This window comes from Aythya fuligula, chromosome 18, assembly GCF_009819795.1.
Source record: "Aythya fuligula isolate bAytFul2 chromosome 18, bAytFul2.pri, whole genome shotgun sequence".
NCBI lineage: Eukaryota > Metazoa > Chordata > Aves > Anseriformes > Anatidae > Aythya > Aythya fuligula.
Window position 1 is genome coordinate 7091974 of NC_045576.1, and position 17132 is coordinate 7109105.

At 42.9% G+C, this 17132-nt stretch overlaps 1 protein-coding gene across 1 annotated transcript; it reads left to right on the forward strand.

Annotated features, from left to right (window-relative positions):
- The first annotated feature begins 340 nt into the window (after positions 1–340).
- Positions 341–11420, forward strand: TRIM25 (tripartite motif containing 25). Its single transcript, XM_032199487.1, has 9 exons — positions 341–1009; positions 1930–2025; positions 3019–3252; positions 3791–3947; positions 5406–5489; positions 5938–6003; positions 6635–6661; positions 7012–7140; positions 7807–11420. The coding sequence occupies exons 1-9, from the start codon at positions 377–379 to the stop codon at positions 8337–8339; spliced, it is 1959 nt and encodes a 652-aa protein (XP_032055378.1). The 5' UTR covers positions 341–376; the 3' UTR covers positions 8340–11420.
- The last annotated feature ends 5712 nt before the right edge of the window (positions 11421–17132 follow it).

A 17132-nucleotide genomic window follows, 5' to 3' on the forward strand; every position in this document is an offset into this window, starting at 1 on the left:
AGCGTGGAGGAAAAAAAAAAAAAAAAAAAAAAAAAAAAAAAAAAAAAAAGAGAGAGAGAGGAAATGCATTGAGGTGGTTTCTGCGAGCACACAGCCCTAAGTTGGGTGCATTAACGGGAGCTGCTTCGCCCGTGCTCGGTGTGTAAAACCAGACGGGGCCCTGCTGGGAGCCCCCCGCTGTGTGCCCGCCCCGTACCGGGGGGGTCCCGGAGCCGCTGCCCCCGCTCGGTGCGGCCGGGGGCCGGTCCCGGAGCCGCCGCACCTCCCAGCGAGGCGGGGCCCGGCCACGTCGTTTGCCGGAAAACCTCGGTCCTGAGTTTCGTTTCTGGGCAGCCGAGGAGCGGCGGCGGTGGCTGCGGGTGGCACTGTCGGGACGATGGCGGCGCTGACCCGAGCCGTGTCCGAGCCGAACCTGGCGGCGCTGGAGGAGGATCTGACCTGCTCCATCTGCCTCTCCCTCTTCGACAGCCCCGTGACGGTGCCGTGCGGCCACAACTTCTGCGCCTCCTGCCTGGACTGCACCTGGGCCGAGCTGGAGGCCGGCTTCAGCTGCCCTCAGTGCCGGACCACCTTCCCGGGGCGGCCGCAGCTCCGCAAGAACACGGTGCTGTGCCGGGTGGTGGAGCAGCTGCAGGGCTGCACCGCGGCCGAGGAGCAGCAGCAGCAGAGGCAGGAGGATGAGGATGAGGAAGATGAGGCGGTGGCGGAGGAAGCGGCGTCCCCCGTGTACTGCGACAGCTGCCTGCAGGCTCATGCAGCGCAGACGTGCCTGACCTGCATGGCCTCCTTCTGTGCCGAGCACCTGCGGCCTCACCATGACAGCCCGGCCTTCCGCGACCACCAGCTCTGCCCACCCGTGCATGACCTGCAGCAGCGCAAGTGCTCGCAGCACAACAAGCTCTTCGAGTTCTTCTGCAAGCAGCATGGCATCTGCATCTGCTCCCTCTGCCTCCTCAGCCACAAGCTGTGTAACGCCAGCCCCCTGCAGCAGGCTAAGGCTGAAGCTGAGGTGAGCGGGGCAGGGGCAGGGGCAGGGTGGCTTGGCTCGGTCCAGGCTGCAAGCCTCCTGCCTGTCTGTCCTTCTGAGGTCTGTCCTCCTGTGTGAGCCTGAGCTCTTCGGAGGCTCTACACACCTCACCCTGCCCTCACCGAGGCGAGGAGAGGGGTCTCCAGGCTGGCGTCGGGGGGTTGGGTGGCCCAGCCTTAAGCCGTGCTGGCTGGTGAGGCTCCTGGTGGGGCTTGGCAGGGAGCCGCTGGCTTACTGAGAGCCTGTAGGCACCGCTCGCTGCTGCTATGTTCTTAGAAAGCGAAGAGCTATAGAAGTACCCTAGAGCGATCTCAAGCACGTGCTAAGGAAGAGCCAGGAGCAGGTTCTCCAGGGAGCAGCAGGGAAGGAAACCTGGCTTCGAATTGTATAACACAGCTAAAAATCAGAGGGTAGTTGAGGAAAACACTGAAAAGTTAAGTGAGACTCAGCGAGCACTGGTATGGCTTAACTGAAGACAGCTTCCCTGACTTTGCTTAGCAGCATTTTAAACTAAAAGAATAACTGACCAATAAAATTATTGGAGTGAGAGGTGAAGAGCAGTGTTTACCTAGTAAACCTAGTTTTAACTAATGCTCAAAGTCCAGCCTAAGAGATTAAGTAAAGTTTATTTTAAGCACGGGGAACAGCTTTGCTGATGAACAGCCCTTATCAAGAGAGTGACTCAACAATGTCCATCCTGCTGCTGGGAAAGGCGGAGCCGCAGGGAGGGTTCTGGCTTCACAAACCAGGCATGTGCAGGAGAGCATTTTTACATTCCATAAGGTTTAAGGAGCAGTGAGTTTTAAATCAGTAGTACTAAATGCTTACAGTGGTTATGCAGAAGTTTCTATAAATACAGTAACTTCTTTTTCTAAAATCTTATCTGATCTCCTCTACTACAGACAGCACTGAAGAAGAAACTGACAGAGCTGCATAATCAAAGTGAAAAAGCTACTCGAGCGATGAACTCTGTGAAAACGAGCCAAACCCAAACTGCTGTAAGTGGGAAACTTCCTGTTCTAAACACTGTCCAGTCGCTTGGTGTATGCTGGCTGCTGAGCATTATTGATGCTCGTACTCTTGTGACAACAGCTGTAGTATCGAGATTGCATTGCCAGGAGAAGATCTTATTGGGAAGGAACAAAAAAGAGATGTTTTGGCAGAGCCAGGCAGCTCCATGGCAGATGGGAGCAAATGCAGCCACCTTACAAGGGCTTTATTCTTGCATGTGCTGATGTACCCAAGCGGTAACTGGGCTCGAACCCATCCGTTCCTGTGCACCAGAAAGAGTGCATCTGTGTAGCCTAAGCTGAAGCATGAGTGGGCAGTTATAGCTGCCCCCTTGCTGAAATGTGGAATGGCTCTTTCCCATAATTTAACACAGCCTGTCCTTGCTCATACCAAACGATTGGGGTTGTCATGTGCTGGCTGCTGGATCAGGTACATCTCACCTGTACCGTCCTTTCTGGACTGGGTGGTGGGGACCAAGAAACTGCAAAACTGCCAGAGTAGCCCTTCTGTGCTCCTCCAGAACACCTCTTGGAGGATGGGGAATAACTCTGTATTAACTGAAGATGCCACAAAGCACATCGCTGACACAGGAACAACTCCAGCCGTACAAGTGGGTGTGTGGTGTCAAAGCTGGCGAAGGCCTGATACAGTTCCACTTCTTCTAACCGCTAGATGGCACGGCAGGCCTGGCCTCTGCCCAGCAGCCCCCCGCAACAGAGGCTGAGAACTGTCTTGATTTCTTGGAAGTAAATGATTTTTCTTTCCAAACAAAATAGGAATGCATAGCTTTTCTATTGCTAATTTCAAGTAATTAGTTTAGATGTTCCTCAAAGACTTTCATTTTTTGTTTGGTTGTTTTTTGTTCGTTGTTTTTTTGTTTGTTTGTTTTGTTTTGTTTGTTTGTTTTTGTAATAGCAGCAGCACTTTTTCCACAAACTGTTCTTTTGAAACCAGTGTCTATCTGTCCTTGTTTGCTTCAGGAGACAGCTGCCAGAAAGCGAGATTTGATGAGAAACGAGTTTTTGGAAATTAAAGCTTTGATTGAAGAAAAAGAAAACCAGATCTTTAAAGTAATCACAGAAGAAGAAAAAAGAGTTTGCACTAAGTTTGATTACATTTCTACTGTTCTGGGAAGTAAGAAGAATGAAATTCAGTCTCTCAGAGACCAGATTGAGATGGCACTGACAGAACATGATGACGTTCTGTTTTTAAAGGTAATAAGTCCTCTAGATGCAAATCTAATTCTTCAAGTTTCTAGAATGCAGAATCAAAAAAAACCTGCTGTGGCAGTCCTGCTCTCCAGCCGCTTTATTCAAATGACAATACAATCGTGCAAGAACCTTCTGTAAAAAGGTGTACTGATAAGCACACAAATAACAGTGAAAGAGCACTGGAACAAACTTCTGTCCAGTAAATTGCAGCCCCCTTCCTCACCAGCTTGCCTACTACTACTGCCACAAGCAGAAAGGTCACTGAATGACAGAACCCATCTCTGTGAGGTGTTACATCTCCATACTGCGATGAAGTCTAGTAGATCTTTCTCATTGCTTCAGGTATCAGTTAGAAATTACTGCTTATGGTTTGCTGAGTTGTTGTTGAAAGTTTGCCATGGCTCATGTCTGACTGTCACCTTTGCTTGTTCGCATTTGAGCTGAATGCACAAAACCTACTCCATTTAAAGTAACTTGGTTGTATTTGTCTACATCTGCCACAGAAGGTGGTCTGCATGAGATGTTCCATTTCTCATTTCAGAGAGCAGCAGCACTGCAACGAGCATCAACAAAAGATGTTTTTGTGCCTGTAATTGAAATGGACCAAAACTTGATACATACTGCTTATCAGTCTGCCATTAACCTTAAAGAAACTGTCAAGCTTACAGTGAGTCAGCCTAAGGAGAAAAAAACAGAAGGTATTGTATCACTTAGAGAACTGGCATTTTATGATTTGTTCCTTTATGCCTTTGAGCTCAAGTGAGAGATATTCTCACTGCAATTGAAATATCATTTAAAAAAAACAAAACACAACCACAACTAGTGCAGCAAATAGAGCTGGTTAATATAAACTGTCTTCCAACTTCTGTGGTCCTGCATTTCCAAACAAAAACATACAGTCTGCTCTAAAGTATAGGAGAACAAAATGTGCTAGTGTTTCTTTACTCATTACTTACCCAAGTATAGATCACTGGGACACTAAGCTGCTCTGGCACAACTTGGCCTTTATTCCTTAGAGTAATTTACATTTTTATTATGCAGCAGGGTTGGACACAGTCACAGAATCACAGAATGTTATGGATTGGAAGGGACCTTGAAAGATCATCTAGTCCAATCCCCCTTCCAAAGCAGGCACATCTAGATCAGGTCATGCAGGAATGTGTCCAGGCAGGTTTTGAATGTCTCCAGAGAAGGAGACTCCACAACCCCCCTGGGCAGCCTGTTCCAGTGTTCTGTCACTCTCACTGTAAAAAAGTTTCTTCTCATATTTAAGTAGAACCACCCATGTTTCAGCTTGCACCCCTTGTCCTATCATTAGATATCACTCAGAAGACCCTGTCTCTGTCCTCCTCACACTAACCCTTTACATATTTATAAACATTAATAAGTCACCCCTCAGCCTCCTCCAAGCTAAAGAGACCTGGCTCCCTCAGCCTTTCCTCGTAAGGAGATGCTTCACTCCCTTAATCATCTTTATGGCTCTGTGCTGGACTCTCTCAAGCAATTCCCTGTCCTTGAACTGAGGGGCCCAAACTGGACACAATATTCCAGACGTGGTCTCACCAGGGCAGAGTAGAGGGGGAGGAGAACTTCTCTTGACCTACTAACCACGCCACTTCTAATACACCCCAGGATGCCATTGGCCTTTTTGGCCACAAGGGCACAGTGCTGGCTTATGGTCATCCGGCTGTTTACCAGGACCCCCAGGTCCCTTTCCCCTACGCTGGTCTCCAACAGGTCAGTCCCCAACTTATACTCGTGTCTGGAGTTGTTCTTGGCCATATGCAAGACTCTACGCTTGCCCTTGTTACATTTCATTATATACATGTATGATATGTGGATATCAGGATATTCAGGATATGTGGATTTGAGGGGGAGACATAAAACACCCTGGAGTGATTGAACTACCCAATTGTAAAGGCACTAATTGTATAAATGTTGTAGAATGAAACTCTACTTACGGGGTTAAGCAAAAGTATCTTCTGGACTGGGGCTTGGGTAACTTCCATGTAGTTCCGACTTTGCCAAGTATCACTTAAGTTCTAATCACATAAATTCTAATCACATGCCTGAAAAATATGATTGAAAAAATGTCCTTTTTCATGCATAATTGTCCTTGGCAATACAAACCATAATGTAAAATATTGATATTGCAGAGAAACAAACAGCTAGGAAAGCTAAGCCCCCTCAAGCAGCTGCACTAAATAGACCCGTTCCTGGGAGAAAGCCGGTTGGACCACGTAAGTACTAAGGAACATCATCCTCTCCTAAGGTTTTGCCATTAAATAAAGAGCTCAAGCAGTACCCAAGAGCTGCTCGCTCTAGTGGGGATGCAGCAATAATCTGTAATGAGCACTTTTGTGTGGGAAGGGGAGGATGTTTTATGCTATTTAGCGATGGATGTCGTGTGAGCTGTAAAGAAGCAAACTGCATGGATACAATGGTGCATTAGCCTCAGCGTGCATGTGTGCTTGTGGTGTTGTCAGCGCAGGCTGTAAAGCAAAGGAGAGCTTCCCTACCCTCTGGTTCTTGCAGTACTTCACTGCCCTTCTGCCTTGCAATGCAATGGAATATTTACTTTTCACTTGTGCAAAATGTCTATGCTTTTTTGATGGATTTGTATGTAATGAATCCTGCTTATTAGCTATTCATGTTCTTTTTTTTTTTTTTTTTTTTTCCCTTCACAAGAGCGTCCGTACAAAGAAAAAAAACCTTGCCAGGTTCAAGAACCTTTGCAGGAGGAGGCAGATAACCGTAAGTGGTGATTAGCAGTGGCCTTACTTAAACATCTTGCTTAAAGTCTAAGGCTGATGGAGACAGTCTTCGTGGCAGGGTATGCTCAGGTCTTTCAATGCTGTTTTATCCAGTTACTGGTATTCATGTGGCATTCTGGCCTCTTTGGAAGATCTTCCATGTTCTCTTTTTCAACTTGATCTAAGTGTTAAGAAACTAATTCTGTCACTTCCACTGAGCTCCTGACATACAGTCCTTTCTGTTCATGAGTCCTGTGTGGAGAGCGCTCAGAGTGGTTTGCTGTGGATCACTTTACACAGTGGAAGAGCAGCTCCTGGTGCTGTACTAACAATTCTGTTCTGAAAAAGAAGCAGCCTACGTGTCTCATGGGAATAGGGTGATTACCACTTCCTCTAACATGTTGCATCCAAAGGTAGAAATTAAGCTCCTTCCAGACTTATGACCCTAAGAAATAGGAGGCAAATAGTAGGTTGTGCTTCACGTGCAGCATTCCAGTATGTGTGTATTTCTGCGTGGCTTCAGCATGCTAGACTGTCAGCTTTATTTACTGCTGTAGCTTCAGAAGAGCCATGACAAGAATATTACAGCTAGCGTGGAGACAACTAACAGATTTTTTTTTTTTTTTTTCCAGCGGACAAAAAGTTTTCCATTTCATTTGGTAAGTTCAGACTTGAGGATACTTATTCTAGTTTTCATTGACTACTCTTAAAATGCCAAGTAGATGATCACCGGGATTGGTGTATTAGGCAAAAGTTTAGCTGTTGCCTCTGAGGAGGCTCTTCCTGGTCACTGTGAGAGCTATCAAGTACTGAAAGAAGTTGCCTGGTGGCAATGGGATTTTGACAACTTTACAAGACAGGGAGCAACCTGAGCTAATATTGAAGTTAGCCTTACTTGCAGCAAGGAAGCTAGACCAGATAACTCAAGATCCACTCCAGCCTAAGTCTGTGTTAAGCATGCAATGTTTCTTCCCAAGTGGCCAAACTCTCTTTTATTTTGTCAATACAGGAGCACCAAACACGGCAGCACCAAGCACGGCAGCAACAACTGCAGGAGCATCAAAAGCTGCAACTGCGGCTAATACAAAAGATCTTATTAGCACCTTTCTTCAGAAAGACAGAGAGGAGCTTTTGCAGTGTAAGATATCAACATTACACTATGTAAAGATGAACTTTCTGTGCTTATTGCACTGGTGTTATGTGACCTTTGTAGTTATCTGAAAGTTTTTGAGGGGGCTTAGTTAGCTAGGTTGCCTTTGGGGGGTTATTAACTAGTTGTTACAAGTTAAAGTTTTGAAGGATAAGGAGGAAGAAAGTTTACCTTACTAAACAGTGGTTATTTTGCCAGATGAATCAAAATTAATATTCTGTATTCATGTATTTGCCACAGTGTAATTGAAGTTTTCTTAGTAATGACTTGGGTTTCCCCTCCAAATGACTGCATTAGGGGAACCTAGAAATGCAATGAAACCCACTTGATTTTTCTTTGAAATGAAACGTAGGCTCTTTCACTGCCAGATCAGTAATCTCTCTGTGCAGCCAGTATACATTTGGGTGGCTAGAGAAATTTGTGGGGATGCAGGAAGGAAGGAAGGAAACCTGTCCCTCCCTGTTTGCCTGCTCTGCAACACGGAGCTGCAGTTGAACCCAGCAGCTGTTACTGCAGCCCCAAGAACTGCCTACACTGCAGAGGAAAGCTGAGCAGGGAGATAAAGATGTGTAGGAACATGTGTTGCCTACACAGGACTGTGTAAATAAAACTGCATTGCTCTTTACTACCTTCAACTGATTCATGTCTTTACAGATGCTGCTAACATCACCCTGGATTTCAACACAGCTCATAACAAAGTGCATCTGTCTGAGAGATACACCAAGATGTCTGTCTCAGACACCCCCCTGAATTATAACCACCACCCTCAGCGTTTCACCTATTGTTCCCAAGTGCTGGGGTTCCAGTGCTTCAAGAGAGGCATCCACTACTGGGAAGTAGAACTGCAGCAGAAAAACTTCTGTGCCATTGGCATCTGCTATGGCAGCATGGACCGGGAGGGGCCAGACAGCCGCCTGGGTAGGAACAGCAGTTCTTGGTGTATTGAGTGGTTTAATTCCAAAATTTCAGCCTGGCATAATGATGTTGAAAAGAATTTACCCAATGTGAAGGCTACCAAGATTGGCGTGCTGCTGCACTGCGAGGGAGGGTTTGTAATTTTCTTGGCCGTTGGGGAGAAGCTTAACTTGATTTATAAATTCAAAACGCAGTTTACTGAGGCACTGTACCCTGCCTTCTGGGTATTTTCAAGTGGCACTGTTCTCTCCCTCTGCCAAATGAAAAAGTAAGGCCTGATATCTTAATGTAGTTTGCCTGGGTATTTACATGCAGATAATCATTCCTTGCAGTAACTTATCTTAGTAGCTATAACACGTATTTTACAAATTCATGAGCTATTAACTTGCCTGTCTTAGTCAAAGCAGTCTCAAAAAATGTTTTAAGGTGAAAATCAATTTTTCAGCAGTTTGGAGTATCTGATGATTCTTTGGTCTGAATTGCTAAAACCTTTAGATAGTAATTTAGTAAAATGTGGATGATAGTAAAAAAAAACAAAAACACACAGTTAAAGGGTTTGCAAAAACCTTGTCTGTCCTTCCAAAAGCAGTTATCATATGATCTGCTCCTAAAAGGCTGCAGTAGCTGTTGTGGCTTCTGAAGTTTCCTGTAAAGGATCCCCAGATGTAGTTTTCAAGTCTGTAATAGCCTTGAGTCTGGGTAGCAATACATGAGAAAGAAACGAGGAATTCCTTGAGAAATTCAGGTTTCAGGCTTTGAGGTTGGTCTCAGTTTTACCTTAATTCTTTCTCTATATTCAGTCCATTGTCTGTAGTCCAGATTTACAATATACATGTTCTTAGTGTATGATGGCCGATGAGATGCTGCAGAATGAACTATTGAAATCAGTAAATTCAGGTCTTGTGACAGCTATAAAATTAAGTATGACAAATCTCATCAGAATGGAATGCAGATATTTTTAGAGTTGATGGATAAGAAATGGTATCAGAATCACCAGGTGATGAATTGCTGAAGGAAGATGTCCTGCACAGTAGTAGTGTGGATCCTGTAATAATAGAGTTCGTGGGTTGAAGCAATCTGTCTCATGTTCTGACCCAGAATATGCTTTACATTGAAGGCTCTTCAGTGTTTTGTGTGTTGAGGAATTCAGGGAGCCTATTTTTGGCTTGCATAGGAGCATAAATGTGCTGTTCACTTTAGTTTATGACAGGAGACCCTGCTTTCTTTTCCTCATTGTGAGGCAGGATATTCTCTGCTGGCATATTTTTAGTTGCTTAGTTGGTAGAGACTGGATTTCCTACAGTGTGGTTATGTTACTGGGACTCTGATTTGAGGAGCCCAGTACATAGAGAATATTTCCTCTGTGTGTGAAGCCTGCACACAGGGGAGTCTTTCGAAACAGAGAGGGAATTAGCACAAAGGAGAATACACTTCAACCCCCACTGGAATGGATTTCTAATTCTCCTGGTGTTCTTTCCTTTGGGTTGTAGTATGTCTCCAGAAGTCCTCGCCACGTGTAGAGGACTGTACCTCTGCATTTCTTAATTACAACTTTAAAAGAATTAGTAGGCAACCATGGTACTTGGATCTCATAGTTATTGGGCCTGTATCTTGGTGACATCTCTGGACTTACCATGCCAGCTCTAATTTCTTGGAGTAGGTCATGAAGAACAGAGAGAATTCCTGGACTCTGATAGGACTGAGAAATAAAACACAAACCTACAGCTGACAGCTTGAAAGGGAATTGTTGGAATGCTCTAAGGAATCTCTGACTACATTTCATATTGATTGAAGTGGGAGACTTATAGGAATTTAGGCTTTGGTGTCTCCGTTTACTTGGTTTGTAAACTCTCAGTACATTGTCACAGGTAGCCCAAGTCCAATAGGATGTGTCTATCTGTTTGGCCAGAATGGGATATGGAATTGTTGCTGGATCTAAAAGTGCAATGGCTGTCTTTGGAGTGGTTGTCCTGTCTCAAGGGTCCCAGCCTTCCAAAGCACAGTCAGCACTAAAACTGTCAAATTAAGCAAAACATTTTGAAAGGTGAGGAAGGAGGATGTGTCCTGTTTGAAGCAAAAAGTACACTGAAATATTTTTTTCTGCAGTTCCAGTTTGTCAGCTGTGGGGACATGAGCAGTTTGGTCTGAGAAATCTTGTCCCTTTGGCTGCCTCACCATAGCATAGGGCTGCAGACCCACTCAGTGGGGTGCTGAAAGTGTACGACATCCCCCCTTCATGGCTCTTCACTTCTCAAAGTGCCCCAGCAACTTGTGCAGTGGAGAAACGCCACCTCTTCTCGACTTCTGTTGCTTGCTCTTTGACTTTCAAAGGGGTGTCAGAGTTAACCTTTAAAGTCTTTGGGCTTCTTTAGACATAGTGTGGAGTGACACTCAACAGTTGGACTTAATGATCTCAGAGGTCTTTTCCAACCTAAATGATTCTATGATTCTGTGTTCAAGCTAACAAGAGAAGAGTTCTTACTCTGCCACACTGGATAGGGGTAGATTCTGTAAATGTGACATGGGTGTGTAACATGTTAAGACGTGTTCTGGTTTACTATGGGCAGTGAAACAAGCCTGCCCCTGCACTAGTGATTCCTGTTTGGTTTTGTGCTTTGAATGAATTAAAATAGTAGAATGAGGGTCAGTTAATTTAGAACGAAATGAGAAATGCACAGTTGAGTTGTCACACTTCTGAAAACTGGTATTTCACTTAGTTTCAGAGAATATATCCTTTGCATATATAAAAATGGTGGGGGCAGATATATCATTAGAATAAATTATCAGTTACAGCATGATAAATAACAACTAAAGTTTTTACTCATCCAGTAAGAGTATCAAAGCTGTACTGGTTCGTAAATGAAATGTAGACACGAGCATAAATTTCAATTACACTTCTCTTTTTAATACTGCAAAGAAATTGATTATCCAGTATAGGAAGAGAACTAATTCTGGTGTTAATAAAGCCATGAGTATGTGGAATGATTTGCATACTAATGTGTAAGTGATGGTAACTGGATAAATGCTTGCCCACTGAATGCCCTAATCTGCATTAATCTCTTCTTCCATTAAATAAATCAGTAAAATACTGTAGTTAGAAAAATAAATGCTTACGTAAGTACAAACCTGATGATTGTACTGGTATCAGCTATGTGCTTCAGTATGTATGTTATATGCTATTTGATATAGATGTTTCAGCTAAACAGTCTTGTCAGGGCAGTAGACATGGATTTTATGCCATCTGCTTTACTGTTGTACCTACAAATTTTCTAGAAGATGACTTCTGATCTTTTAAATTTTCAAGTGAATGAACTGATATTTTGAATTCAATAAATATTCTTGGTAAACTCTAACTCGAGGTATTTTGTTCAGTGCTCAAAGTTGAAGTAAGCAGTAAGGGAGGCAGAAATAGATGCTATCGTATGCAAAAGGAGACCAGTTATTTGTACAACTCACTAAGTTAGACAAGAAGTGGGGAAGAGAGAAAAGGACAAGAGCTGCATGTGCTGTGGTGTCCTCTGGATTGAGACACGTGCCTGAACTACCTCTGTCTCCATCTGAGCTACACACCCTTTACTAGTAATGGTTTATTCTAGCTGAGGATGGGATGAACATCCCCTCCAACAACCGCACCTGTGGAGACCTTTTCAGGTAAGCAAAAATGCCACTAGTTGGAAGAAGATAACAATTAAGAACTAAGTGTGTGTAGTGGGACAGTTTAAAAAAAAACTTAGATGATCTCTAGTATTTTCTTGCTCAAGTGATGCCTGGAAGTGGCAATGGGTGATGATTCAGGTTGGGTATCAGAAGAAGGTTCTTCGCTGAGAAGGCTGTTGGGCACTAGAATGGGCTCCCCAGGGCAGGGGTCATGGCCCCAAGCCTGCCAGAGTTCAAGAAGCATCTGGACAATGCTCTCAGACACAGGGGCTGATTTTTGGGTGGTCCTGTGTGGAGCCAGGAGCTGGACTCAGAGTAATTCTTGAGGGTCCCTTCCAAATCAGGATATTCTGAGACTCCTAATAGCAGTCAGCAAGGTCAAACTAAAGGGCTTGTGGCTTGCAATCTGCCTCGCCCTGGGACCAATGGAAAGCAGACAGCTCAATAAAGTTTTTAAAATTAGCTAAAACAAAGGCACCTGTAAAACAAGGTACAAATTGACTTTGCCACTTTTCTCTGAATGAGTGTAGCTGATGAAGGTTTCTGGGAATAAATTCTCTGAAGAGTTCCTAGAGAGTCAGTTACGATATTGCTAGATCAGGAGAGGCAGACAGTAGGAATGCTGTAATTCACATTAATAACTAAGGAAAAATACAATCCTCATCTTCCCTTCACTAACTACTTGTCCTATGATGTTCTTGGGATTAAGAGGTCAATTAGGTCTGCCACAGTTTGGCGTAAGCTTCCAAAGCTTACACAATTCCAATACAAATAAAGTATCTTGCTCCCGTGTAAACGTGACTGACAACAGCCTGGCTCTGGAACACATACTGAACGTGGAGAAGCCAGCATGCACCTTACTCATAACCAGTCTGTTCTCTTATCTAGTATCGTTTTCTCTTCATTTAGCTTTATGACCTTTTCATAGTAAAAAGAACACAGGAAGGGGACTGCAAATTATCTGGGAACACACATGAACACATCTGTCAAGACATTTCTTAATGCTTGTTTCTCTTCCTACATTAAAATAGGACTGGGCTACTGTTCAACTGACTGCTTCCATGCCCAGTTCTGACTCCCTCCCATCTATTCTCACCCCTTCCTGATCCCCTCTCAATGGAGGGGCTGCTACTGCTCAAATAATGTCAGTTAAAAACATGTCATGGTGTGGTCATTGTATGACTCCTATTCAAAGTTCATGTCATTTAGACTTTCATTGGCAGCTATTTTGTCCCATTAAAAAGTTCAAGACAGCAATTTGTGAATCTTGCTCAGCCATGTAGAACTGAGGAAAAAAAGGAGTTATTTCAAAAGTCAATTAATTGCGGTCTGTCACAGTGCTTCTCATTCAGTTTTTTCCAGGCCTTGTCACAGGCTCACATCTGTCAGCCCTGTGTTTCCCAGGCTGCTATCAGATGCCGTTACATTGAAAATAATGGGCTTATTCACACCATTTACTGGACTTCATGTAGTAGACACATTTGTATATCATTTTACGGTGTAACAATTCCATTTACATAAAATAGAGGCAATTATGTGAGCCTGGCCAAAGCACTAAGCAAGGGTGGGAGGAGCGACCATTAAAATAATAAAAGCTAATTGAAAAGAGGCAGATAATTTAGGTGAAAATACCACCGTGAGCAATTCTTGATCCTAAATTAGTTCAACAGAACTTTAAGGATCCAAGTCCAAGTATTATAGATCCAAATATTTTGGATGTGTTTGAAAACATTAAGAAGTTTAATACACAGTGTAAAAAAATAATTTGTATTTTTTTAGAGTACTAAGACTCTATTTCAAAAATCTAGTAGTTCTTCGTGAAGGAAGGAAAGTCTTTTTTCTGCCTTAGGGGCAGTTTTTCCCACAGTTTAGAAGCAGCTTCCAGATTTGTCTGTAAAGGATTGTTGTGTCCTAGGAACCTGATCAGGAATAGCATTGTTGCAAAAATAATCTAGTAGTCAAGTCATACATGTACATTCATTTTACATGAAACTGATACTCAGGCAGTTTAACAATCCTTAATCTTGGCACTGTTACTGGTAATGAAGTCATAATTTGTTTGCAAATTCTCAAGGTCACGGTGAAGAGGGCTGCTGCTCTATGGCATGCTGCAATGACAGGTTTGATGGCATACCTGGAGCCCCTTTATTCCTTGTTGGCCCCTGATTCATTTCAGGTACTTGTCTCTGTACTAATTCCTTGAAGACAGAGCTATGGCTTTCTCAGACACTAAGAGAATTATATATCCTGAGGCAAAATTATAAATATGGTATGACTATTAATTACAAGAGCATTCACTATGTATCTCCAACGTACCGCTGCACTGTAGCAAAGCCAAAACACATCACTTTGGAATAAAAAAAGCGTTTACAAAAAAAAAAGTACTCTTGAATCTGATTCTTCACGAGTATTTTGGAAGCCTTGCTAAATTTCAGCAGAATGGGATTAGAACCATTAAAAAGCGGGAAAAGATGGAGTCTTGGTAAAGGTCAGAAAAAGAGTGAAAAAAAAAATACTCCTCTTCCATGCTGAAGTTAAGCCTAAAGATCTCAGTGGAGAACGAGCTCTGAAGGGAGGTGCTAAAACCTAGGATGTCAGATAGAAAACACATGCTGCTTTCTCAAAGCCATTTTCACTGTCCAGCTGCGAACAAGTGCTAGTGATTCTGAACTGAGTTAATTCTGCAACGTGTTCAGGAGTGTCTCCCTTAATCCTTCTCATCCCTAGCCATCTAAAACTGCTTTAAAATACAGACTCTCACTGACAACGGAAGGCATTAGGTATGTGAGTCAGGTAAAGCTCAGCATAAACCCAGATTTCAACCCAGAACTTTGACATGCAGCTCCTGGGCCTTCTCACTACAACTCCTGACCCCTCTGAAAGCCACAGCTTTGCCATTTCACTGTGACATTTTACTTTGTTACACCAACAGGGTTCTTACACTTCTGTTTGAGACAAGTTGAGTTTACAGTTCAGCTAAAAATATTGAAACGTTTACCTTTAAAGTACTAATAGAATTGGAGAAAGGGAGTGAATGAGTCACTGCTCTAACAAAAAGTATGAGCCTGTAGTCATGCAATTAATTTCCTACAGAACAGTGTGCTGATAATTCAGTGCACTTGAAACTACGCAGAAAACGCAAAGGTAGACATAAGGAAAAGACCAGCTGCATTCAAAAAGGGCCAAATTCACTTGGGTGTAAGCCAGCCAAGCCACGTTCAAATCAGAGAGAAAACTTAGCCCCCACTATCTATTCACAAACTTCTACTTCATAGTGTTGGTCCAGTCATTCACCAACTCATTAGAGATTCTTACAGCTCTTTTTTGTCTTTCAATGAAGTGAGGAAACATCCTGTCTATCTTTTGATTCTCAATCTACACATCGGGCACGAATCCAGCAAAGAACAAATGATTAAGTGCATAAAGACCCCACTGCTTTATGAAATGTTACAGAGCAGAAGGATTATGGAAAAGGCTTCACTTCCTTCCTGGAAGAGGCCGAGAGACTTAAGCCTGCAATGCTAAAGGGGAAAATGTTCAACAGGCTTTCCTTAATAAAAATATTTCACTGGGTTAAATTTAATCACAGTAAAGAAAGAACATCACGTGTTTGCTTGCAGTTGCTCACAAATGGGTTGAGCATAACTTACCCCCCCTTCCCCATAGTCCATCTAGCTCAGATCACAGGGCTTGCACTAATGAGAGCAGGCACCCAAATCCCACCAATAATTGCCTCGTGCTGCCTCAGCCCTCCACTTATGAAACAAGTGATATTATTTCACTTCAGATCCAATTTTCCTACACCTCTAGTTGGAGAAACTGATCCCTAAAGCTCAAAAGAAACAGTTGTATTAGGCTTCTGGCACCCTTACTTTGTTTTTAGGTATTCCCTTATTCCCTGAAGGTTCCCTATGCCCTTGTAATGCTGCCCGGCCTTTGTTTACCCACCACCAACGCAGCCATAATGTCAGAAAACCACAGGAAAGGAAGGTTTCCATTCTTTACTACTAGGGATCCCTGGTTATATTCACTTATTTTTAAAACTCTCTGCTGGGTGCAGTACAGACTGCTTGCATAATTTATTTTCTTTCACTCTTTCCAACTTCTTGCTGCCTGATAAGACCATAATGCATACATAACTGCAACTGTTGGCTCCTGTTATACACAAGCTAACTCAACAAGAAAGAGTATTCCCTTTACCTTTTATTCTGCTACACCTAAGAAACTGTAGCTAGAAACTGTAACACAGGATGCAAGGGAAACAAACATTGCTTGCTGCCCTGTGTAACTAAGAAACCGCACTGTATTACCTTAGGCTGACAGTTTAAACCACCAGGAGACAAAATTAAAATGTCCTGCTTGTTGTTACAGCTCCTTGTTCCAATAATGGTTGCCCATCCTGTATAAGGATAATAATCTTAATAAAGTTACTGAAATTAAGTAGTGTGTAACCTGATCTTATATTGCTCTTCAAATACATCCCTGCTCTTCCACTGATTCTGATTTTCCACCTTTTCCAGCTTTATCCCACTGTTACTCACGCCTATTATCTTGACATTCTGTCTTGAAATTGGAAGAAATTTGGACCTAGGGTAAAGAACTGAAGCACTATGGATTTTATGAGTGTTGGCACTTCATATATCACAGAAATTCTCTCTTAAATATTCATATACTTGTTCATCTTTCTAACTGCATTTTTGTCTGGTCTTTGCTTCCGAATCTTTTCCTATAGAGAAAAACATTTGGCTCCCTCAATGGACTATTTTCCAAGAATGGTCTGAGCACTTTGAAGTAACTTTCACCTAGTTTCCTTTTTTTTTTTTTTTTTTCCCCCCAGCTCTTCTCTTTCACTTTCCTATCTATTGTTTGTTTTCCCATTTGCTAGCAAAGTGGTAAGGAAGGCCCCTAGGGGAAGAACAATGCGATGCTTTTACTTTCTTTTTTGTTCTTTCAGAGTATTTGTTTAAAATCTGAAACAAATTCAAACTAAAAGATTTTCCTCTGCCAAAGCTTTTTGTCCCAGCACTTGGAAACATTTGGGTATCTCTCTACAAGTTACTGGTGTCACAATAGCGATCTCAACTCCATGCAATGTATGGAGACTACAGTGAAACAGAATTAATATATTCAACATCCACAAGCTCTAGTAATCTCTTCATTATGGATCACTGATTGCAGGAATTTCATGTTACTCATTACAATGCAGACAAGCCTGCATAGCTGTGGATTAAATTACCGGCTCACATGCACTTCAGAAGTATGTACCTTGTATGATATTTCACATCACACTGGGTTATTTCAGGTTTTCAACCAATTGTTAACTGAAGTACCTATTTGTTGGAAAAAGAACACATTGTTTCAAAGGGACAATGCTCCATGAAAGCTAATATTAATTATAGTATTGATAC

What these genes read in the sequence shown, in the direction of transcription:
- TRIM25 (XM_032199487.1), top strand. Translation starts at nt 377, where the DNA reads ATGGCGGCGCTGACCCGAGCCGTGTCCGAGCCGAACCTGGCGGCGCTG. An exon ending in CGAGCCAAACCCAAACTGCT is followed by an intron (nt 2,026 to 3,018) that starts GTAAGTGGGAAA and finishes TGTTTGCTTCAG; the next exon opens with GAGACAGCTGCCAGAAAGCG. An exon ending in ATGACGTTCTGTTTTTAAAG is followed by an intron (nt 3,253 to 3,790) that starts GTAATAAGTCCT and finishes TTCTCATTTCAG; the next exon opens with AGAGCAGCAGCACTGCAACG.